The sequence below is a fragment of the Paroedura picta genome, chromosome 1, assembly GCF_049243985.1.
Source record: "Paroedura picta isolate Pp20150507F chromosome 1, Ppicta_v3.0, whole genome shotgun sequence".
NCBI lineage: Eukaryota > Metazoa > Chordata > Lepidosauria > Squamata > Gekkonidae > Paroedura > Paroedura picta.
Window position 1 is genome coordinate 59,291,092 of NC_135369.1, and position 25,323 is coordinate 59,316,414.

The window sequence follows — 25,323 nt, forward strand, 5'->3', positions numbered from 1 at the left end:
GAGGCCTGATATTACTGCTAAGTTAAAACAGCTTTATCAGTGCTGTGGCAAGCCCAAGGTCAACCAACTGGCTGTATGTGGGAGCAGGGAATCAAACCCAGCTAGCCAGATTAGAAGTCCATACTCCTAACCACTACACCAAGCTGGTTCTATATTGATACATTGTTTAAAGTAAGCCTCATTGAGCAGAACTCTAAAGAGGTAGCACTGAAATATTCTAAAATTTAAAAATATCCAATTACCTAATGGAAGAAGGAAGAGCTATTCTCCCATTAAGATGCTTCAGGCTCTTTGGTTCTAGATTTAAATCAAATTCAGTTTTTATTTTCTAGTAATCTGAGAATTGCATTTTAAAAGTGTTTGCTTTCTGCTGCTCATTCAAGGAAGTAGTTAATAAAATGGGCCTAATTCATAAAATGAACAAGTAAAAGAGAACAATTATAAGTGGGTCTAGTCAGAATCCTAATCAAGTCTGTTTAGTGGGGCTTGATCCCAGGAAAGTGCTCACTGCACTGTAAAGCACTAATAAATCTTTACCAAATGCCAACAGACTGGCATCATAAGTTAAAAAATGTATCATGGCACAAACTTTTATGGACTGGTGCCCTCCTTGTCAAACATGTAGTGTCAGTATATCTATGCTGGTTCAGAGAAATATGGTATTATATTTATGCCACTTGTACATGGCACTATAATATAGTATAAAGAAAATATGGGCTGCACTCGGGAATGTATCAAAAAACAAGGAGAAATGCCAGGTAATGGATGATTGATTTGATTAGTTATTATACATGTTTTGCCATGCATGTTTCATCAAGGGGGATCTACAAAAATACAATTTGAGATTTTATAAAGGTAAAGGTATCCCCTGTGCAAGCACTGGGTCATGTCTGCATGTCTGCTGCCTTACCACTCTATGCCACAAGAGGCTCTGTTGATTTTATAAAGACCTCTTAATAAAAGTGTATTACACAGTTATTTAAAAATTTTTAAATGCACAGGGACTTGTAGAATATATGAGTCATCCATCTCCTGGCATTTTTTCCTAGTGTGACATAATGCCATTAAAGAAGATGAGAGGGAGCAAATCTGCTCAAATACAGGCTAAGATAGGAGCATCTCTGTTTCCTACATATTTTTGTTTGAATTCATAATAATCAGAGTTGCCTTCCCAGTACTGGCCTGCAATTGCAAAGGCTGCTGGGGTGTGCTGTGGGTGGCAAACAGCAACTCTAAGCAAAGCCTCCAGCTGCACCCCTGCCACTAAGGGGCTACTATCTCTATGACCTTTATAGACTAACCTTCTAGTAAAGATGCAGCGCTGTCTGCATTCATTTTAAAAGAATGTATGAAAACACAGGGAGGTCCATATACTTTCAGTATTACTGCACATAAGCAGAGTTAGCTAGACTCATAACAGAGGTCTTTTCTTATCCACTCAAATATTGCATTATGAAAGACTGAAGTAAACTGTGAGCAATACAGTGAATGGGAGGAGACAATAAATCTTCAGCTTATCAGTTCCCTGAAAACATCTTTAAACCGCCCGTGGCGCCACGGGCGCCATCTTTAAACCGCCCGTGGCGCCACGGGCGCCATGGACTATATAATTTGGTAAGGGGGGTAGAGGTGGGATTAGTCCGTGATGAGGAAGGGTCCGGATTGGACCCTTCCTCACAACAGACAATCGGAGGGACAATCACGACAGACAATCGGAGGGACCAATTGGCAGGCGCAAAGCGCCTGCCGATTGGCCCCTCCGATTCCCAATTCCAGGAACTGCGAGCCGCGCACAGCGAAACGAGCTCGCCGCCGACCAGCCCACCGCCGCCGCCGACCAGCCCGCCGCCGCCGACCAGCCCGCTGCCGACTGAGGTAGGACCTAGCGCCCGCTGCATTCCCCTGCAGCGGGCTTGATTACTAGTTTATAGATAATCTGATATAAGAATCACTGCTTTATTCTCTATGACATTTTGACAAATGATATATTCTACATAAAAAAGTTAAACTATACATGTTTACATACAAAGGGTATTTGGTACCATGAAAAGGCAATAGTGGTGTAATAAATTTTTGTGTCTTTCCTTCCATTAGCAAGGTAATTGGATTGGAACAGGGATCCAACTGTTCAATAGGAATGTATATGGAATTGTCATATTAAACATATATATATTTATGGATCCTAAGAAAATATATTATTCCACCAAAAATTAAAGTCAAATTCTCAGCCAGTACCATAAGGTACAACAATTAACACACAAAAAAAAGATTGCTAAACATTACGGCAGAAAGAAACATTAATTCAATTCCATACACATTAACCGATTCCAGCTAAGATTTAGAAAAGTTCCTTCCCAACTAAGTGGAATGCATCATCCATCACTTAAGGCACAAGAGCATCTTTAACGGCCTCAGGAACTCTAGTGGCATAATAGTCATAATTTCTCAAGGTAGCGAGGACACCTCCTGAATTCATGTGCTTGACCTCTTTATTATAATTAAAGAAATTCCCATGGATATCAGTAAGCTTGCCTGGAAAAAAAAGGAAAACAAGTATTAGTGTTTATGCATTTAGACACTGAAGCTGCATCTCTACAGAGAAAAGAAATGGCCATAAAAACTGCTTTCCTTTTATTTATTCATTTATTTTTCTTATTTGATTTATATTCTGCCCTGTCCTTGGAAACTCAGGAACAGACTTTTCTTTTTCCAGACTTTGTTTATATACAATGAAATTCATCCAGAGACCCAGCTTGGTGGTTAGAAGCTGCGGCTTCTAATCTGGTGAGCTGGGTTTGATTCCCCGCTCCTACAAATGCAGCCGGCTGGGCTCGCCACAGCATTGATAAAGCTATACTGACTGATTAGTAATATCAAGGCTCTTTCAGCCCCACCTACCTCACAGGGTGCCTGTTGTGGGGGGAGGAAAGGGAAAGTGATTGTAAGCCACTTTCAGACTCTTCTGGTAAAGAAAAGCAGCATATAAGAAGCAATTCTTCTTCATCATCATCCATACCAGTAATCCCTATCATGACAACCATGGACCCCATGTGATTCCTGGCACCCACTTGTTTCTTCTCCCAAACACTTCTAAAACAGTGAAACTTTTATCCTCCTAACATTCTGAAGAGGTGCTTCAAAAGATGACAGGAGGCATCATCCTTATATCTGCAAGAAACATTCATTTTCACAGAACATTGGGAACTGCTGGACTTTAACCTCCCAACATTTTGTACCTTTCCCTTCTAGGCTGTCGTTTTGTGATTGGTCCCACAATGCAGGAAGGAGCAGTCTAAAGACGTTCCCCCTCAGCACCATGGCCTCAGTCTGAGTCATGTTTCTACCAACTTCTGCAACTGTAGCTGGGAATATTGAATCACAGGACACATCTGTTTTGGCCTCTAACTTTACTAAGAGTAATAACTTTACTAAGGGATTATCAAAAAAAGCCAACTAACCATAAAAACACATAAGTCAGCACTGGTTTTCATGAAGGCACGGCGATACTGAGTTGTTTTTGGGAGGGTGGTATAGAAATTTAATAAATAAGCTCAACCGCTGGCAAGGAGAAAAATGCACACCACACACAGCTTTCAATACTTTTGTGCTGCATTTTTATGTACATTGAAACATTTCAATTCTTTTAAACATGTTTTACCAGTCAACTCACCTCCTACTGCATGCAAAATAGCTTCTGGGGCACAAGTATCCCATTTCTTGCACCCAGGACTGGCAAATACATAAGCAGAAGCTTTGCCTTCTATAAGCTGAATGATCTGATACAAAGAAAGAATTTATAGACATTTTTTTGCAACAGATTGATACTGAAATGTATTAACAAACAAAAATCCCACAAGCTTAGAACCCTTGTTTAGTTTTGATAGCTACACAGTAATAGACTTGTGTGTATATTTTTCTTCTTATCCATCACACTGCTGCAGTAATATGATAAACTGAATCTGCTATGCTGGTGCGAAAACAAAAGGAATCAATTTCAAGATGAGATCTAAGCAGCCCAAATTGATTCCAGCAAAAGACCATTTCAACAGTTTTAGTTACAGAAAAGGCATGCATCTTTTTCACTGCTCAAATATACTTTTGTTTGGAGAGAGGGAGGGAGGGAGGGAGGGACGGACAGACAGACAGACAGACAAATAAGACAAAGACAGAGAAAACCAGATCCCAGTACTCAATGAAAACTTAAATAGTTCACAAAGGTTTTGTAGCATTTTGATAAAATTATATTTAACTGGGACTAGTATGTCTATTTAGATTTGAATATTTATATTCTGCCTTTTCCCCCAAAGGCACATACAGCAGCTCTCAACAAAAACAGCTACAATGTAAGTAAGCCCAAATAAACTGCATAGTGCACATTTAAATTTTTTCTTCTAAAAAAATTAATCTTTGTTCCTGTCTCCTAGAAAGACAGTGAAAGCTAAGGGAGGGGGAAGGAAAGTACTAGCTCCATTTGCAGAATAACTTGTAGTTTCAGTTTTCAAAACAATGGATCCCCACTTTGGCATAGCTGAAATAAAATAATCTCCATACCTTATTTCCTGCCCCGCCAACTCTCACAACATTATCAGGGTTCATAGCACTAATGCAGTCATTGACCAGTTTGCTGCTGTGTGACCGGGTAGTAGTGATGATATGTTTCCCAGCTGGCACCTCTTTCAGTTCAAATCCAAAGGCACCCAAACCCAGGACTCCCCAGATTGTCCGGCCCAGGGCTGCATCTGCACCTGCCTGCAGAGAAGGTACACAAATTTAACACATAGTAATGATGTCCTTCAGCATGGCTTTAAAGAGGAAGATGGAAAGTATACTAACTGGACTTATTACCAGCTGTATTGTTTAAAGAGCCTCTTGTGGCGCAGAGTGGTAATGCAGCAGACATGCAGTCTGAAGCTCTGCCCATGAGGCTGGGAGTTCAATCCCAGCAGCCGGCTCAAGGTTGACTCAGCCTTCCATCCTTCTGAGGTTGGTAAAATGAGTACCCAGCTGGCTGGGGGACACTGGCAAACCACCCCGTATTGAGTCTGCCATGAAAACGCTACAGGGCGTCACCCCAAGGGTCAGACATGACTCGGTGCTTGCACAGGGGATACCTTTACCTTTACCTTTATTGTTTAAAGAGGAGAATAACTGATTCAGAAGCATTACTGCAATATCTCCAGATCTGATGCAGTTATTTTCCTCTTTAGATAAACTGTGGGTCCTATCACTGGCAGTGAGTATATAGTAAATATTAGGTATAGTATAGAGCTAAAGATACCTGTGCAAGACATCTGGAAGAGTTTATGGATTCAGGCTTCATATGAACAGAGCATAGCATAAAGCTTTGCCTTGTTATAGTGAAAAAACAAGAAAATAACCAAGGATGGACTTCTGGACTTTCATTATGCCTCTCATCTTCACAAAAGGAGTTGTACAAAATGCTTAGTGTAGCAGTTAAGAGCGGTGGTTTTTAATCTAGCGAGCCAGGTTCGATTCACCATTCCTCCACAGGCAGCCAGCTGGGTGACCTTGGGCTAGTCACAGTCCTATTAGTTCTGTTCTTACAGAGTAGTCCTGTCAGAGCTCTTTCAGGCCCACCTACCTCATGTCTGTTGTGGGGAGACAAAGGGAAGGAAATCGTAATCCGCTTAGAGACTCCTTCTGGTAGTGAAAAGTGAGGTATAAAAATCTATTAGGCACTGTGGTATAAATCGGTAAACCTTTCCAGCTTGAGAGTCAGTTTGCTGTAGCAGTTAAGAGAGGCGGCCTCTAATCTGGAGAACTGGGTTTGATTCCCTACTCTTCCACATGCAGCCAGCTAGTGACTCTGGGCCAGTCACAATTCTCTCAGAGCTCTCTCAGCCTTACTTACCTCACATAAAGGATGAATAGGTAATTGTGAGCTGCTCTGAGACTCCTTCAGGTAGTAAAAAAGCTGGGTACAAAAAAAACAGCTCTCCTTTAATGTAAGCTCCCATTATCTAACTTAGTGTGTCATGCACCATGTTGACAAGATGGTGGGGGGGAGGAGTTTTCCACCCCCTGGCTAGCCCCGCCACACCGCCCCCTGTGAAAAGTACTTTAGTCCACCGCTTAGTTTAGTAGTTATTTTTCTGTACCACGACAGATGAACTTATCAAGACTCTCTCATACATTTTTGTCCTCCAATTTTAGAATGTTTTTATAAGGACAAGTATATTATGGCGTACTATGGCAAGTATGTCATGGTACCTTATCTAGAAAATTTTTTATGTATTCAGGCTTTATATCAACAGAGCACAGTAGACTGTTCTGCTGTATTATAATGGGAAAAAAACACACAAGAATTCCACAGTTAACTGTTATGGAAACTATTATAACAATATTAGCATCAAAATATATATCAATTCAAAGTTCCTCTTTTCCAACTCTTTTTTTGAAACCCCTAGAAAGGTAATTAATGAGTTTTGCTGTGGCAGCACTGGGCATCTTCTGGGTGACCTGTGGTACAGAAGCCCATAGGCATCTGGGTAAGAGTTTAGAGACCACTGATCCCTTTCCCCCAAGCACAAGCAGGACTGCCCAGTCAGTTATTCAGTCCTCCAAGAAGAGGAACTGGGTTTGTGTACCCCACTTTTTACTAACTTAAGGAGTCTCAAAGTGGCTTACTATCACTTTCCCTCCCTCTCCCCACAACAGACACTGTGAGGTAGGTGAGGCTGAGAGAGCTCTGAAAGAACAGTGACTGGCCTAAGGTCACCCAGCTGGCTGCATGTGAAGAAGGAGTGGGGACTCAAACCTGGTTCTCCAGATCAGATGTCGCCACACTTAACAACCACACCAAACTGGCTCTTATACAGTTATACAGTGCAATGAAGTAGCTGGCAGCACTCTTCCTGCCTCATGGCTCCAAAGTTTTGCCACTGTGCCTCCCCAGCAAACCTCCCTCTGCTTTTCTAAGCCTTGCCTTATCAAGTACCCTGGCCTGGCAGACCTGCTGCCCCACCTACTCCCCAGCTGCTGGTAATGGCTGCTTGCTCAGCCTGTCTCCAGCATTCTTTGCCCTCCCCAGATCCATGGGGTTTGCTTTGCCTTGTCTGAGCGGGCTTCTCAGAGCTGTTGGTGTACCCTTTTGCTTTCTACCCATGGCTCAGGGCTTTCCTCCTCTGCTAAGTGGACTCATTCTCCTGTCCCTGTCACAGATGCTCAATAACGTTATTCACGAATCATGGATGGTACTATCCCATGTCCTCCATAAACTGCAGCAGGTTTGCAAAGGTTAATAAATATGGATTGTGGACACAGTATTTGAGAAGTGGAATTTAAGAAAAAAACAAGTCACCCACCTCCAAGCTAGCTCCAGACAGCTAGTAGTGCTGTGTACAGAAATGAGGACATGCTCTTAGAATAAGAATTATTCAATACTTTCCAGCAAATCAAATAGTCGTGTACCTCATAGTTGTAGTAGGGTTGATTGATAACTCCAGCTATTGCCTTTCCTTCATAAGCAATTCCAATAAGAACAGTTACGTGATCAAGAAGACCTAGAAAAGATAACAAACTGGTTGTAGCTATAAAAAAAGACATGCCACATATAATTCTGACTTTCTGCCACTATCATACAACCCTGTGAAGTAGACTGGACTAAGAGACGTTGACTGGCCCAAAAGATGATCACAACCTCTATCTGCCTATTTAAGGGGTGACATGTTTACACATGAAAAGTTAAACCTGAATATTCCAGATGCATTCTGTATTGTGCTTATTCAAAATAATAAAACTTTCATGCCATAGAAGGAAAAAAATAAACAAACCTTCAGTGTATTCTTTGGTTCCGTCCAGTGGGTCAACCCAAACAACAAGCTTTGAAAAAAAGTAAAACCAGAGATTTTCAAAAAGAAATACAGGTCAAGAAATTCACAGAAGGGATGTGTTGCACTTTTGGCAACAGAACCATAGTATTTTTAAGAATATATTTCCTGTATGGACCCTCCTGTTCCAAATTCCATCATATGGGAATGCAAAGTTTGCATACAGTAGTGGCAGACCTAGTTGACTATTGCTCTAATAGACCAGCTCCCCCTAGGATCAGTTTGCTCCATCACTTTTCTCTTTTTTCTCTTTTAGAAGGCAAGCCCTATCCTATCAGATCTCAGAAACAAAGCTGGGTCAGCCCTGGCTAGTATTTGGATGAGAGGCTTCCAAGGGTAACTAGGGTCATGAAACAGAAGCAGACAACGGCGAATCACCTGTGAACATCTCTTGCCTGGCAGCCAGACAATCTTAGGATCTCCTGGCTCTATTACACACATGTCATACAATACATAAACAAATTAGAAGGCTGATGAACATTCTTTTTTCTATCAAAACTTTTGGACTGATTCCTATTTTATGTGGAAACCTGATGAGGATATTTGTAATTTTAATCTTGTACACTGTTTCTACATTCTGAAACTAGAGAAATACCTGAAGGCAGCCATTTGCAAACACCACCAGCAAACTAGAGCAAGCCCACTTTATGCTTGCACCTCTGCATTCCTTACTCCAAGTAGTGAAACTAAGAATAAATCAGGCTTATTGTTTATTATTTAATTTATTACCCACCACTCCCAAGTAGGCTCATAGCGGGTTACTGATGTCCAATTAAAAACCCCATTAAAACCCTATTAAAATGGACAAAAAATACAAATACAATAGACCAGCCAACCAACAACATGGCGGAAAACCCCCCTCTACCCTCAACCCCAACCCCTACCTCTATGAACAAACTATTATGAATAAACATGACCGCTGAATGTAGCCATTGTTTTTAGAGTCTTTACCTGTTAGCTGCCGAGAAAGCCTTGGGTTTAGTGAGACAGACTATAAACAATCTGGGACTTCCTGCAGGCAAAGTAGAATCTCCTATTATGGAGCCACTACTTCTCCTGAAAGTAAGTCCAACCAAAAAAGGAGAGCAAAAACACAACCCTACATGAGAAAGGTAACTAAAAAGGTTGAAACAAAGAAAAAGAAAATAGAATATAACTGTGCACATAGTGCAAATGTAAAAAAATTAATATGCAATTTAATTATACAATCAGGTTGCTAAAATATCATGTTTAAAATAGTCCTATAATTAAACTTAGAAGCACTCCATTGGAGCTTTGAGATTGCAGATTGGATCTAGGTAAATATTGTCCCATTTTCTAACAGGCTACATATTTTTCTAAAATAATAAGACTACTTAATTTGCAGTTGTTTAGTTACTGTGTATTTTAGATTCATGGCCAAACTAAGGGCATTTCTGCACCTGTTAAATGTAGTGAAATACTTACCTTACGTAGTCGTTATATTCTGGCCCCTCCATATGATGCAGCCAATATGCAGTGTCTGGGCAGTAACTGGCCAGCTACATCCTCCATTTTAAAGCGTTAGTTGGGGAATCACATAGAGTGGATTCCCCAACCTATTTAGTGTGAGCTACAGGAGAGCAACCAACAGGGGGAAGTTATGGAGGCTAAAACGTGCTAAAGACGCTTGCCTCATCCGGCCCTCGCACCCGCCTCCCTCTCCCTTGATCCTGGGGACAGGAATTTCTTTTTTAAAAAGGTCTAACATCCTGGAGCAGGTGATGCCAGAAATAATTCCCCCCCTCTCCCCCAAAATCAGGAATGAGATTAATTTTTTAAAGATATATGCACAGGCATTTAAACGGAGAACTAATATTTTTTTTAATTAGTAGGCATCGCGGTACCTTAAGAGTATGGAGGAAGGGGAATGGCAGCCAGGATTGATTGACAGGCAGAAGAAAGTCACGTGTAAAACGTGTTGCTCTTCCACCATTTCCAGCAGCACTTATGGAGGGTGAGAAGCACGTAAAGACGGTATACAAAAGCAAGATAGCAAAAAGGTGAGGCTTGGAAGCACGATAATGTTCAGTGCTACGCCAGACAGCTGGTGTAACGCTATTTTTCCCCGATGCATGGAAATGCCCTAAATATTCATATCTTGATGAATTGCCTTTGTTGTATCTCAAGAATATTTGAGCTCACTGACTCCATGGGTTAACATCTCAGTGTGAGTAAGGCAGCTATCCCAGTTCCATTTATTTCAAAAGAATTGCTGTTTCTTAAGAGACATAAAATAATTATTTTTCTCTTTTCCTCATTCTATGTATGACTGATTTACAGAAGAAGAGTTGACACTTTTCTCTACCCAAAGGAGTCTCAAAGCGGCTTACAGCCGCCTTCCCTTCCCTCTCCCCACAACAGACATCCTGTGAGGGAGGTGAGCCTGAGAGAGCCCTGATATTACTGCTCGGTCAGTGATGTGGTGAGCCCAAGGTCACCCAGCTGGCTACATGTGGAGGAGGACCGGGGAATCAAACCTGGCTCACCAGATTAGTAGTCCATGCTCCTAACCACTACATCACTGAGGAAGGCTTATTGCTGAAATCCACTGGTATTGGGTTTTGCACACAGAGACATTATGTGCCTTTTAACCTATATTTATACAAACAGACATTTGTCTTTATATTGGGATTAGGTACTTATACGCTTAATGGTAAGATCGTTGTTTTCAAAATAATATTTTAGTACTTGCAATATTATTAAATTATATATTTTGTACATTGCACTATGTATACAGTTCTATTCTACTTTCTTTTTTCTTTGTTTCGCCCTTCTCCTGAAAGTCTTTCAGGAATAGCTTAATATTGATTATGGTGTTCCTCAGTGGCACATTCAGCAGAAAACTATCAGTATGGCCCTATCATACTGAACCAGTTTGATCAACAGTGAAGCCCAGATTTAAATACCTCTTCCTCCTTGATAGCTTTATACTGAGGAGGACATGCCTTCTTCAGTATCTCCTCATACTGGCCAACCTCAAGCAGTCCTTCATTTACCTCTTCAGAAGGAAGATCCTGATTTTAAAAGATACACACATTCAGAGTCAACAATGCTCACCCTAACTAGTATACAGGAACTCACCTACTTACATTTAAGAAGCCAATCAGGAAAGCTTTTATAAGATGGATAACATGGGATCAGCATGCCACCAAGTATTAAGAAAAGCAAGAAACCTATAGTGGGACAAGATTTCTATCCCACCACTGCCCCCTCCCTACTTAGGATAACACAGTTCTACACAATGGTGGACCTTATGGAAGGAACCCTCACAATGAGAGGGGGCCATGACTAACCACATAGATTTCTCTGCTCCAAAATGAGTAGTGTATCTAACTAAACAAGTGGTCAGTGTAAAGAACAAAGGGGAAACTGCAGAATTTCAGAGTCCTCACCTCTTCTCCAATAATTGCCACCTTTGGAAACTTCCGTGCTAGGGAGGAACAAATACTCATCTGTACCAGTCGGTCTGCTTTAGTCTGCAGGTCATTAGCTCCACACTATTAGGAAGGAAAATCATAAGTTGATGTTCATAGCAATGATACAGATCATATAGATCGAGTTCAGATTTGCAGCTTATCTCAGGTTGTAGAAAGATCTGTTTTGTCTGCTCATGGGTCATCTCTGGACTTAATTAGCCACCAATGGGGCCATGTTGATATGTCTTTTGATATAAGCCTGAATTTTAATCCTGTATCTCTGTGCTTTAAAATGCCTCCAAGTTTTGTCACGGGGAGGGAAATACTGGAACTTAAACGAATGTAAGCCTATGTTTTTGCTTCTGTGATACTTGGATAATTTTCTTTTGGCATACCAATGGCAAAATTGATTAGAAATATCTTATCTTAGATAAAAATAGAGAGGAACAGACAATGTCACTGATTTTCCCCCATTCATCATTTCTTAGATACAAACATTTAAACCTGAGATGCAGAAATGAAATTTCAATTTTCTGCTTCTGTTATTGTTTGGATTTAGTAACTGAATCAGGTTCTTCTCCTGGATCAATAATGGGAAGGGCTGTGGCTAAATACCCAGGTATGTGCTTTGCACACAGGAGATCCTAGGTTCAGTCTTTGGAATCTCCAGTTAAAGGATCTAAGAAAGCAGGTGTTCCAATCTGTGCTCAAAATCCATTGTCAGAGTAGATAACAACACCATGAGAACTATTTCTCTTATTTGAAAAAAAAGATGTTAAGCTATTCTGTGAGTCAGTGTGGTGCAGTGGTTAAAACCAAATTCTCCTTCACTCTGCACACTGCCTGAACACACATGCTTTCTAAATGAGTTTGCCACTGGTATAACTTTCAGCACAGGATACTGTCATATAAACTGGGGGGAAATGTTTTGTCTCTTTAATAGACACTTAATAAGATGTTATTTGTCAGGTATTTTTATTTACCATTATGCTGTATATTAAGCCTCTATTAAAATGACATATTTCTCCAGGCCTGTTAGCAACCCTAGTAAGGAATCTAATCTACTCTGACAAGCAGCAGCTCTTTAGAATCTCATACAAAATTATTTTCCACTCACTACCTGGAATCCATTTAATTGGAGATGACGATGAACCACCGTCATTTTGTGCACAGAACAGACATGCTATATTTCTCCACCATGTCCTTTCCCATTATTATAATGCACAGGTGTAGTCAGCCATTCATTCACTGACTTGCCAGGGGTGAACAACTGGTTTCAGCCATGAGATAAGCAATAATAATCCCTCCTGAAATGACCGCTGCAGTCCTATTAGGGCTTTGAAGATAATTGCAATAGGAACACAGTGAGTGTTTGGGGTCAGCAGAGGGCTCTTCTGCACACTGGCCCTGGAATGCGTTTTTCATGTCCAGTATTAGCTTGGGCACATATGACACAATAAGAGAACAAGGAATCTGAGGAGGTGTCAAAATAAATCACATAGGAGTGTGCCAGTATGGCACAACCCAAACTATAGCACAAGTTGCAAGAGAAGCAGAAGTATTTAAAAGCATCGAAAGGAAGAAATGATCCATAAACATCCAGAATGATTCTAGGCTCATGAACAGGAAAGGAACAGGACAGAGCTCTGGGACTTTAGTTCCTAATTTCCTAGTCTCTCATCTAGAGCCTTAAACAAGTTGTGGTTACATCCAGATGGTGGACAGACAGACACATTGAACACTTAGAGAAGATCTATAATTCTTCAAACAGCCAGCATTTTCTTTCAGTCATCTGATGTTGGCAAGATTTATAACAAAACAAACTTAGATTCTTTAATAAGCAAAATTATACAGGAACCCATCAACCTAGTTACCTTCTCCACTATGCCCAAGTCTCCACCAGCCATCACTTCCCTGACAATCGTTCCCGCTTTATTAGCAACAGAATATGCCGAAGCCACCAGACGCATCAGAACGCTTGTATTAGAAGCCATGCTTATTGCACAAGGGGCAGGAAAACCAAGAAGAGTCTTGTGAATGGTGTAGCCAGCAGCTATCTGAAACAAATACAAGTCACAGGAGTCACACAATGAAATTCAAATGGAAAGGAACGAGTTTGGAGAAACCATTGTGGCAGAGGTAGGCTATCCTCTGTTGCTAGGTACTTATACATTTAAGCCTTCCTTTTCTTCCTGATGGAGACCTGAAGCCATTTACCATACCATTCCCCTTTCCTCCATTTTATCTTCACAACAACCTCATGAGGTAGGTCAGGCTGAGAAAGAAGAACTGGCCCAATATCACCCCAACAGAATGGGAATTCAAATCTAGATCTCTCAGATCCTATACCATACTATGCCTAGAGCACTGGTCACATTGGAAGTTTCCATACACTTAGACATCATTTTATACTGCTACTATCATGCCTGCATCCTCAGCTCCAGTGCCAGGGGGAGCTTTGGATGCAGGGGATCTCTCAGAGGCACTGGGAGACCCAGATGTCGAGGACAAGGAGTGGTCTGATCTTCTGGAGGACAAGCAGCCTGGTACCAGCCAGACTGAGACCCAACCCTATTATGTAAAACCCTGGGATAAGATGCCCACCAGCCCTGAAGAATTGCCGGAAGAGCAGCACTGATGGTCCCAAGATCCCAGCAAGCCCCAAAGGGCAGTGCTGGTGAAGGTGATCTACCTTGACAGCTGTCAGAAGATTGGCATGCCCGCCAGCTCACTGTCAAAGTAGATGGGACCCAGCTGCACCACCTTCCTCTGATGAGGACTGGGACCCAACCAGCTTTGCTGTATTTCAGGAGGGCCTGAAAGCTGCTTTGTGGGTGTAATGCATGCGTTTACCTGTCTGTCTTTCCAGGTGATTCCTTGCTCCAGACTGCCAGCCTGACTCCCGGTTTTCTGATCTCAGCTTGTCTCCTGACAATGCTCGCGGCTCCAGACCTACAGCTTGGCTTTTGACTACATCCCTGTCTTCTGACCATGGTTTGGCTTTGACCATCTATCTGGCTGTTGACCCTGGCACAGCTTGACTCCTCTCCTTGTCCTGCCTACTGTGTGAACTGTTTTCCCACCTTCTGACATCCTGGACTGGACTTGTGCAGCCCTACCTCAGCATGGCAACCTGGACGAGTAGGTGCAGCCTGGCAGGGCAGCACAATTATGACCACACTACTGCTTGTGAGTGAGCTGCACTCTTATCCTGGTTGACACCATCAAAAATTGTTTTTACAGAATTTGTGTTTGTTAGATGCACTGTCATGACAGCAGTTTTGGCTGCTGAGTTATGAAACACTGACTCAATCTCTCTCATCCCCAGTTTGAGGGGTAATGTTAGGATTCCTAGCCTTCATTAAATACACTATAAGTTCTCTTACATGTGGAATATGCAATGAGGTTAATCAATGCTGAATATCAAACAAGGCAAAAGGGAAAGCGGAAGGGCAGTAAAGTGATGCTAATAGTTGCAAAGGGCATCCAGTTCATCTGGATCATCAACAGAATCTAGCAAACTTTGAATTAACATCGTAATTTGTAAAGGAAAATCTCCATGACTTCACTTTGTTTGTTTTTCTCCTTCTTCTCAGAGGTATTTCTTACCTTTGATCCACTTATGCAACAAACGCCTTTTCTCGTTTTAAAGAGGTACTTCCTTATTTGACTCCTATTACAAACCAGCTTTTGCTCAGTATTTGCTTTTCTTTGCCCTTTCCTTTTCTTAAAAAAAATTCCAAAGAAGTATATACCTCCTACAGTTTTGAAAACAACGAAATACGACCATCTAGTTTCTTCCTATGCATCAAAAGCATCCTTTCTCAGCCTTTTTACTGTTGAGAAACCCCTGGAAAATTCTCCAGGCTTTGAGAAACCCCAGAAATGGTATGATCATTCCGAAAATCACACCCACCTGGGATCCCTCCCTTCCCTGTTCCCTCCAGGCTCCTAATTGGCGGGGGGGGGGGGTTGTGTGGGATGACATGACCATATCTTTACACAGCCTGTGGCGCCACGGGCGCCGCAGACTGAATAAAGCTGTAAGGGCTTAGGAGGAGGAGTTAGGGTGGGCTCTGTCCGGGATGAGGAAGGGTAACCCTGGTTAGTAGAATGCAGAAGATGGCAATGGTGAACTGCTGCTGATAATCTCATACCTCGAAAAACCTATGATGAGGCCCATCCAGAATGAAGAAAGGTACAGTGCTGGGAAACAGCCACCCCCCACCCCTTGGATAGTATTCAAACAACTACTGGGGAAGAGCGATAGAGCTAATCTTAATGATGCAACTGGACGAAAGCAGAAAGGATGCTCATTGTTGATGTGAATGGACACAAAGCTGTTCAATACAAATAACAGGAATATAGAACACGAGAAGTATGAATCAAGATAAGCTAGAAATAATAAAATCATAAAAATCCCAAGAAATCATAAAAATCCCAAGAATCCACAAAAATGGATCCCCCCCCCTAAAAAAAAAACCGCTAGACTCTTGAGAACAATCTGCAACACATCCGAAGAAGACATGTGCGTTCTCAATATAGCGGTAGCAAGCATGTCCTTCCCTAATCTTTTGCACCCGAGCTTCTGGCGTCGCAATCACCATTTTTTTTCTTTAAACTGGCCAAAGCAATGAATAAGCGATGCTTCTTTGGCTGAAATCCCTCCACAAGCAATTGTCTATAAAGTTTCCAAGCACAATACAGCCTCCTGTTCAACACAGCCCATAATTTCGGCCAGAAATTGCACTGGGGGGGAGAGATTTTTTTTTTTTTTACTTTAAGAGCATGTAAACAATTAAGCGCCAGCACCTATGCCAGCGAAAAAGGTCTTTCTGATACATCGAATGAACAAATATGCATTGCTACTGGTGTTTTCAGTTTTTTAAAAAACAGTTTTTAAAGGGAAGCACAAACAGTTGGCTGTTCTATTTGATTGACGGGAGGCCAGGGACGGGAGGAAGCGTGGAAAAATATCGCCTTCTTTGTTGCGATTTCAGCGAGATCACCGAAACTTGTGCGTTACGAGAACTGGAAACTTGTGCATTACAAGAACAGCGCTAGTGGGACAGCCTTTTTTTTCTATAGAAACGGCTGTGTGCGTTACCAAGACCTGCCGCTATTGATTGCACCCCAAGACCACCCCAACAAATACGGAAAACAAAACAATGGCCTAGTGACTAGAGACACTCAATCTACATTGTTTTGATGTACAACCTATACTCTGTATAAAGCTACTATTAGGACAGAATATTGAGAAACCTGAGATAAATTTGCTTAATCAAGGAAGCCACAACCCTCAGTTTGCAAAACCTGAGAAAGGTTGTTAACAATAGGATGTTTTGGAGGTCATTAATTCATAGGTCTGCTATAAGTTAGAAACAACCTGAACGCACTTAACACACACACACACAAAACAGATAAGAGACTGAAGTTAGGAAAGATTTTCTATCTCTTCGCTCCATTGTCAACCAAGAAATCAGAAGGGGATTGAGACTGAGCAGCCATGATGGATTCAGAAAATATCCTTAAGTGTAAGAACATGTTGTTGGTAACCAAAATAAAGATCACTCATATTACAGTATTCCCCATTCCTACGTATGAGTGTGAAAGTCAGTGAAGACGGCAGAAAGGAAGGAACTCGATTCGTTTGCAAAGTGGTGTTTGAGGAGAATTTTACTACAGACCAACAGAAAGGCATATAAATGGCTTCCAGATCAAATCAAGCCTAGACTCTCCTTAGAAGTTAAAATGACCTATTGCACTTTGGTCATATTATTAGAGTTTATTAAGAGTCACTGGAAAAGACAATAACACTAGGAAGAGTTCAAGACAGCAGTACAACATGTGAAAGATTGACTCAGTCATGGGAGACCTGAGCAACGCTGTTAAGGGCAGGTCGCTTGGAAGGTTATTAATTCAAAGAGTCAAGTTAAGTCATTAATTATTTGATGGCACCTAACACACATGCGCAGACCCTGTGCAACAGCTCTGGAATTTTTTGTTGAAATAACAAATTCCACTATTATAACCCCCCTGACTTTATACAAAAAAGCCCAATCCTAATACTGCACATGGCTGTCTGTGATCAACGAGATTTACATTCAGAAGTACCAGCACAGGATTGTTGTCAAATTTTAACGTGGATTAGTCATTCCTTCAACATTAGCCACCTTTTGCAAATGAAATGAAGGGCAGATAAGAACATTGAAAAGGTTTGCTTTTTTTCTTTCTTGCAACGCGCGTGGATTTGCGCACATGTGGGATCGTTACATTAATGACTTTTGTCCGAATCATCACAGTATAATAACAGTGATCCGAAACGAACTTACTTACAGCCTGACAGCGCAAGAAAAATAACATATCTTGAAACCCTCCTGCCTTCTGGTTTCCTCCCCCATGTCGCCCTTTATGGTTACCGCCCGCTCACAGGCATGCCAGCATCTAGGAAACAAACTCAGCAGGGACATTTTGACCCGACTAAACGTACCTAAGCTTGCAAGCGCAGTTCCCGGACCAAGACTTTCGCTGAGGAGCCAATTCCTTCGAGCCCAAGCCTCCGTTGACTTCCTCTATTCCCCGCCCAGCCTCCGCCTCTCCACCGGGTCCTAAAGTACTTGGATCACCGGTATTTTTCTCAGTTTGAAGCTATCACTGGATGTATGCAGAAATATTTACTGCACGCAGGTTTAGCTTTAACCATCTGTTTAGCGATTTAGCGAGGTGGGTTGACAAGTGGGTAGCCGTGTGGGTCTGAAGCAGCACTACATAACAAAATCGGAGTCCAGGAGCACATTTAAGACCAACAAAGATTTAATCAAGGCGTGAGCTTTCGAGTGCAAGCACTCTTCCTCAGACTATGAACTGAACATCGAGACAGTGGGAATTCATGATGGTCAGTTCATGATGGTCTGAGGAAGAGTGCTTACACTCGAAAGCTCACGCCTTGATTAAATCTTTGTTGGTCTTAAAGGTGCTACTGGACTCCGATTGTGTTCCATCCTTGCCCCACAGAAAAGGCTCCTGTTCATTTTGTCATTCGTTTCTAGAGCTGGCTAGCTAAATCCCGGTTTCGCTTCGCGTCTAGAGCCTGAAGCGTCTTGCAGGACTGACTCCATCTCCAGAGCACGAAAAAAGACAACGCGGCACTTTCCCGCGCTCTAAAACCCGGGCGGGCTCTTGGAAGGAGAGGGAGGAGCGAGCCCACTTCGGCGAAACCTGGGAGCGCTGCCGCATGTCCCCTCTCGGAGACCGTCGTACGTCCCCTGTTCGCCGTCACTCACCCGGAAGTGCTTTCGGCCCGAGGTGGACAATGTTGTGGGCCGCGCCGGTGGTGCGGGGCTCGGCGCGTGCCTGGTGCTGGGCTCGCCGGGTAGCCTCCTCCGGGGCCAACAGCAGTCAGAAAGCGAGGCCGGACGGCAGGTACCGGGAAACGGTGCTCTTGCCCCGCAGCGACTTTCCCGTTCAGCTGCCCGGCCGGCTGCAGCCCGAAACGGAGCTAGAGATACAGCAGGTAGAGAGGGAGGAGGAGGACGGGGGCTTCTTAAATAGAGGGAGTTGGGTTGAGGGAGGCTGAATGCGACGGCACGAGGCAGGTCGAGCGCTTTCTGGGGCTGCGCGCACTCTCATCTTAGATCAGCACCCACTATGTAGAATTCAGAGTGCCACAATCAATTAGCTGGAGTAAAGCTGTTCATGGAAAAGATAACTATGCACCAACACAATGCAGTGATGTGCACGTGTATCTCCAAGATGCATGGGGTTCTGGTCTGCAGAAAGCAACCAGGGCAAAATCCAAGGGAATGTCAGTTAGCCCAGAAGTATACAAATGGTGATATTTGTAAATCTTTTCCCTGGAAGTCGTCGGGAGAAGGGGCCTAATGGCCTAGCCTAGTCTGATCTTGTCAGAGTTTGGAAGCTGACCATGGTTGGTACTTGGATGGGAGGCCACCAAAGAAGACAGGGATTGCAGATGAAGCAAACCCACCTCTGTTCATTTCTTGTCTCGAAATCTCATTATCTCGGGGAATGTAATGAGTTTACTTGATGTCTTGTTGTTGTTGTATAAAACAGCATTACTTTGTTATGTAGTTGTGTGCCCAAAATTAACTAGAGAATCTGATATTTCAAGTGGGAATGGGTTTTTTAAAAATCAAGTGCACTCAATGTAATGCTTGTCAATAATTATAAATAATTATTATACAAATAGTTTTTTGAATTTGAAAGCAGCATAGCAGCCATTTATTAGTTGATATGTGTTAGATTGTTGCAACTAAATATAAGGACATATTTCACTTTTCTGTTTTTAATATAGTGTTCTATTGTTGGCTTGTTAGAATACATGAGTAAAACTGTTCTGGTGCTATATTTCTGTAGAAATGTGGCTTTTCAGAACTGTATTCATGGCAAAGACAAAGGAAAACAAAGCAAGAATTTTGTCTTCATGATGGACCACCATATGCCAATGGCGACCCTCACGTTGGGCATGCATTGAATAAGGTGAGTATATTTATGTTACATTAATTTGGTTTGTCTTCATTGTACATAAAGTTTGGTGTAGTGGAGCCAGTTTGGTGTAGTGGCTAGGGGTGCGGACTTCTAATCTGGCATGCCAGGTTCGATTCTGCGCTCCCCCACATGCGGCCTTGGGGTCGCCACGGCACTGATAAAAGTGTTCTGACCGAGCAGGGATATCAGGGCTCTCTCAGCCTCACACACCTCTTGTTGTGGGGAGAGGAAAGGGAAAGCCGCTTTGAGCCTCCTTCGGGGAGAGAAAAGCGGCATATAAGAACCAACTCTTCTTCTTCTACATAAAACATGCATTTTTCCTGTCATTGTCCAACCTCTCAGTAATGATCTACCTCACAAGCCCCACCTTCTGTTCCCAGCTTCAGAGATGAGGCAGGTGTTTTTTTCATTAGAGGCGCCTTGCTTCCGAATACCATGTCCCCTGAAGCTCATCCAGTACTTATGTTGCCAAAACACTTTTGTTCACTCAGGCTTTTAATTAAGTTGGATGACCTCCATAGATAGATAGATAGGTAGGTAGGTAGGTAGGTAGGTATCTATCTACCTACCTACCTACCTACCGCCCTCCTCGGGGGCTCAGGGCGGTTTACATGGAACTTATGAACAATACATAAAACAATAACACATGAATCGCCATACAATATTAATAACAGGTAGTTGTAATAATAAACAATGTAAACCATGATACAGTAAACAGTACAAACAGGTCCAGAGCACTCTGGTGGAGTTCTGAGAGGGAGGGGAGCAGGGGCCCTTCATTTGCTGTTGGTTGTACCTGGTCTCAACCAAATGCCTGGCAGAAGAGCTCCCTTTTGCAGGCCCTGCGGAACTGTTTATGGGGGACAGCCCCCCAATGGGTGATCTCTTTTCTCTGTGATGGCGGACAGAGGGTAGCAAAAGGAGAGAGACAATTGAGCCACTGCCAACTCACATGTGGAGTCCCAATTTTATTCAGCATCTTTATGTGCCCTCTTGCCTAGCTGGTACAGAGCTCTGGATTTGGGTGTCATCAATATGCAGATGACACCCAGCTCTTCATCCTGATGGAGGGCCACCCAGATTCACCTCCAGATATCTGGAAGCAGTGCTAGGATAGCTCAAGCAGAGTCGTCTGAAGCTCAACCCTATGAATCTATGATTCGTTCAGGGATTGTCCTTACAAATGTATTTAGCTGTCTTGACACCTGGTTGCAAGGAAATGATTCTGTATTTTATCATATGGTTAATGTCTTCAGAATTTGTTGTCAAGTAAACATTAAGATGAATGAAGTGTTTTGTTGTGTTTTTGTTTGTAGATTTTAGAAAACGTAATGGCTTGCTAAGTCTGATGTGTATGATAGCTATCACTGACTGGATCAATGACAGGAATTCAGTTCCTAGCTTAGTAATGCACTTCAGATTTGTCTTTGGCTCTGAAGCCAGATTTGCCCTTGACTCTTATTACCATGTCAGTCTGTAGAAGCAAGTGCCTATCTGCAAGTGCCTATCTGGAAGCAAGACACACTATCTGTGTCTTCAAGTTCTTGAGAATGGCAAGGGACCAGTCATGTTAGTCACTTTGCAGATGCTAGCTTTAAGACTTAAAACACTTTCACACTCACTAAATAATGCACTTTCAATGCATTGCAACTGGATTTTACTGTGTGAAATGGCAAAATCCACTTGCAAATGGTCACTAGATTGAACTGGCATTATTTAGCATGTATTAAAACACCATCTTTCCATCTAGGCCAAGTGTGGCCAAACTATGGCTCTCCAGATGTCCATGGACTACAATTCCCATGAGCCCCTGTAGTCCATGAACATCTGGAAAGCCACAGTTTGGCCACCTCTGATCTAGGCAGTATGCATTTCTCTTAAAATATCTTAGTTAGCACTCTTAGAAATTACATATCAGAGGAAAGAGATATATGTAGCCCAGTAGTTTGAAATCTAACATAAATATTGTATAATCCTCCTGAATTTTAAAGGTAAAGTCTGAAGTATATAATTTTTTCTCCCTTTTCAGATTTTGAAAGACATCACCAATCGATTCTACATGATGCAAGGCTACACAGTACATTATGTGCCAGGCTGGGATTGCCATGGATTACCCATAGAGCTAAAAGCATTATCAGGATTTGAGGGAACACAGCATCTTTCAGCAATGGAAATCAGACAAAGAGGTATTTTGCGAAATTTCTCTGAGAGGTTTGTGTCATGGGTGTGCAGCTGCAATTTGAGCATGTGAATCTCGCTTATTAAAAGAGAGAATGTGTGCGCACTGAAGTATTTGAGAATTATACCTTTATAGATCAGTGATTAAATTTCTTACTGAAAGGGTCTTGAGAAAATGAAAATATGGTGTTGTAGACATTTGAGAAGTGAGAAAAAAGTACTAGTCAGGTACTGTGTGTGGTTATTTTTAAATAAATAGATTTATCTTTTAAAATGTTACACATGAAACTGTCTTATACTGAATCAGACCCTTGGTCCCTCAAAGTCACTATTGTGTGCTCAGGCTGACTGTGCCTCCCCAGGGTTTCAGGCAGAGGTCTTGCACATCACCTCCTACCCAATTCTTTCAACAAGAGATGCTGGGGATTGAACCTGGGACCTTATGTATGTAAAGCAGAGGCTGTACTGCTGAGTCACTGCACCTCCCACTATCTTAACCATAGGCCTATATATAAAAGAAAAAGGGCCATGTGGGTGGCCCTGTCCAAGCCTGGACACCACCTTGTCCGGGTGGTGTCCAGGTTAGCGGGCCAATCCAGATGCACCCAGCTTTGCTTTGCTTTGCTGGGTGCATCCGGATTGGGCTGGCCCCTGGAGCGCCTGCCTCCAAGAGCCGGCCACGCCACCCCCACATCATGGCGGCCCTCCAGTCAGGAGGCCACGCACCTGGGAAAGCCGCAGCCTCGCCGATGGGGAGGAAGCCAGGATGGCTTCCCCATGGCCCGCAGAGCACACCTGGTGCCGTGGGGGAGGTCCCTTTCAAAGCTTTGAAGCTAGTGTCATTATAATTGTTAACCAACTGAAATACTATTTGTATAAATTTCAATGTCAGTGAATAATTGCCTTGTATCCTACACTAGTAGGTCTGCTCCTGACTGCATGAGGCCTAGACGCATCGTGCTCACTTTTGCCCTTGCTAACAAATACTGTTTTAATTAAATAACAACAATAGCAACAAAAACAAGCTGCCTTTTTATAACAAAGTGTAGTGACTTTGGGGTACTTGTGGATTGTAAACTAAACATGAGCAGGCAGTGTGATGCAGCAGTAAAAAAGGCAAATGCCATTTTGGCCTGTATCAACAGGGGCATCACATCAAAATCACAAGATGTCATAGTCCCATTGTATACGGCACTGGTCAGACCACACCTGGAGTACTGTGTGCAGTTCTGGAGGCCCCACTTCAAGAAGGACATAGATAAAATTGAAAGGGTACAGAGGAGAGCGACAAAGATGATCTGGGGCCAAAGGACCAAGCCCTATGAAGATAGGTTGAGGGACTTGAGAATGTTCAGCTTGGAGAAAAGGAGGTTGAGAGGGGACATGATAGCCCTCTTTAAGTATTTGAAAGGTTGTCACTTGGAGGAGGGCAGGATGCTGTTTCTGTTGGCTGCAGAGGAGAGGACACACAGTAATGGGTTTAAACTACAAGTACAACGATATAGGCTAGATATCAGGGGGGAAAAATTCACAGTCAGAGTAGTTCAGCAGTGGAATAGGCTGCCTAAGGAGGTGGTGAGTGCCCCCTCACTGGCAGTCTTCAAGCAAAGGTTGGATACACACTTTTCTTGCATGCTTTAGGATGCTTAGAGCTGATCCTGCATTGAGCAGGGGGTTGGACTAGATGGCCTGTATGGCCCCTTCCAACTATATGATTCTATGATTCTATGTACCAGTTTCTGTCTGGGAAATCAAGATGGGTGTTAGTTTGTCTGTAGCAGTAGAAAAGAGCCAGTGTCCAGTGAAACCTTAAAGATTAACAACATCTGTGGCAGGGTATGAGCTTTTGTGAGTCACTGCTCACTTCTTCAGATGGTGTCTGACTCACAAAAGCTCTTTCCCTGCCACAGATATTGATAAGGTGCTCCTGGACTCTTGCTCTTCTCTTAAGGAAATGGTATGGAAATGTGTTGAAGAAGAGATTAAAATTCTCCACTGCTGCAACTTTGGTTCATTCATTCTTTTACAGCTGATATTAAAGACCCCTGATGAACAGTTCTTGAGTCAGCAGCATCTTGTATAGTTGTGTAAAAGCTTATGCTTTTATTATTATTTGTCTGCAAAGACTGCTGATTAAGCCCGTAACATTTCCCTTGTACTGGCCAAATTGCTATTAGCCACATGTTTCCCCTTTTCAGCCAAAGAATTTGCCCAAAAGGTGATCGAGAAACAGAAATCAGCCTTCATTCGCTGGGGCATAATGGCAGATTGGGAGAAAAGCTACTACACATTTGATAAGAAGTATGAAGCAAAACAGCTGAGTATTTTTCAACAAATGTATCATAAGGTAGGTTAACACTTAGTACATAACAGAATCTCAGCTTTCTGAAAACCAGTCAATATTGATGGTTTTGACTTTTTTCCTTCCTTTAGGGTTATATTTATCAGGATTATAAACCAGTGTTTTGGTCTCCTTCAACAAAGTAAGTCCCTGTTTTGTTTCCCCCACCCCTCAGATATAACGAAGAAGGGGCAGGAGCAGGGCTGGCTCTGCAGTGGGGAGGTGGCCTTGGGGTGTCAGAGTTTGGGGGTGGTAGCTGTCACTTTGGTATCATGCCTGTGCTGCCTAGTGCTCCACCAGTGTTGCAAAATGCATTCTCCTCTATGCTTGTTCTTTATCCAGTACAGCTGTGGCTGAAGCTGAGCTTGAATACAATGAGCAGCATATTAGCCGTTCTGTATATGTCCGATTTCCCTTGTTGAAACCGCCACCCAAATTGGCTTCTCTGATAAGTATGCTTTGTGTTCCCGATTCTATGTGTGTGTTTGTTTTAATTTGATTCTTCAAAGAGATGGGCTAATGGAATGTGTTTTCATCTGTAGATGGAACGCCTCCTGTGAGTTTGATCATCTGGACCACGAATGCCTGGACTATTCCAGCCAATCAAGCTGTTTGTTACATGCCAAATTCAGAGTATTTATTATTATTATTATTATTATTATTATTATTATTATTATTATTATTATTATTATTATTATTATTATAGATTTAATTCCTGCCACTCCCAAGTTGGCTCATGGCGGGTTACTTGTCATAAAACCCCCGCTAAACCCCCCCAGTTAAAACATAATCCCCAACATTAGAGGGGAATTTTAGAGGGGGGGGGAGGAGGTAAGATGAATACTCATACCTGGAGGTGGGGCATAGACCCCAGCCTCAACCATAAACCTGGTGGAAGAGCTCCATCTTACAGGCCCTGTGGAATGCTGGTAATTCCCGCAGGGCCCTCAGGTCTTCCGGGAGCTCATTCTACCAGGTTGGGGCCAGGACCGAAAAGGCACTGGCCCTG

General features: G+C 42.6%; 2 protein-coding genes across 3 annotated transcripts in view; one reads left to right on the plus strand and one right to left on the minus strand.

Moving 5' to 3' along the window:
• Positions 1 to 1,937: 1,937 nt before the first annotated feature.
• Positions 1,938 to 17,934, minus strand: BPNT1 (3'(2'), 5'-bisphosphate nucleotidase 1). Of its 2 annotated transcripts, none has more exons than XM_077339770.1 (9): positions 17,778 to 17,934; positions 13,162 to 13,344; positions 11,264 to 11,368; positions 10,778 to 10,885; positions 7,794 to 7,842; positions 7,432 to 7,523; positions 4,552 to 4,749; positions 3,671 to 3,776; positions 1,938 to 2,532 (listed from the first exon to the last, which is right to left on the minus strand). In XM_077339770.1, the coding sequence occupies exons 2-9, from the start codon at positions 13,279 to 13,281 to the stop codon at positions 2,384 to 2,386; spliced, it is 927 nt and encodes a 308-aa protein (XP_077195885.1). In that variant the 5' UTR covers positions 13,282 to 13,344; positions 17,778 to 17,934; the 3' UTR covers positions 1,938 to 2,383. The 2 variants fall into 2 exon arrangements, with proteins under 2 accessions (XP_077195885.1, XP_077195896.1); XM_077339781.1 differs by having other exon boundaries at positions 13,162 to 13,340; positions 17,778 to 17,903.
• Positions 17,935 to 18,506: 572 nt separating this feature from the next.
• IARS2 (isoleucyl-tRNA synthetase 2, mitochondrial) overlaps positions 18,507 to 25,323 on the plus strand; it is a 44,770-nt gene continuing 37,953 nt past the window's right edge. The window contains exons 1-7 of the mRNA XM_077339817.1: positions 18,507 to 18,800; positions 19,664 to 19,786; positions 21,825 to 21,981; positions 24,172 to 24,320; positions 24,407 to 24,456; positions 24,657 to 24,766; positions 24,857 to 24,947. Of these exons, the coding sequence (XP_077195932.1) occupies positions 18,522 to 18,800; positions 19,664 to 19,786; positions 21,825 to 21,981; positions 24,172 to 24,320; positions 24,407 to 24,456; positions 24,657 to 24,766; positions 24,857 to 24,947 (959 nt within the window). The 5' untranslated portion in view covers positions 18,507 to 18,521. The remainder of the gene's footprint in view (positions 18,801 to 19,663; positions 19,787 to 21,824; positions 21,982 to 24,171; positions 24,321 to 24,406; positions 24,457 to 24,656; positions 24,767 to 24,856; positions 24,948 to 25,323) is intronic.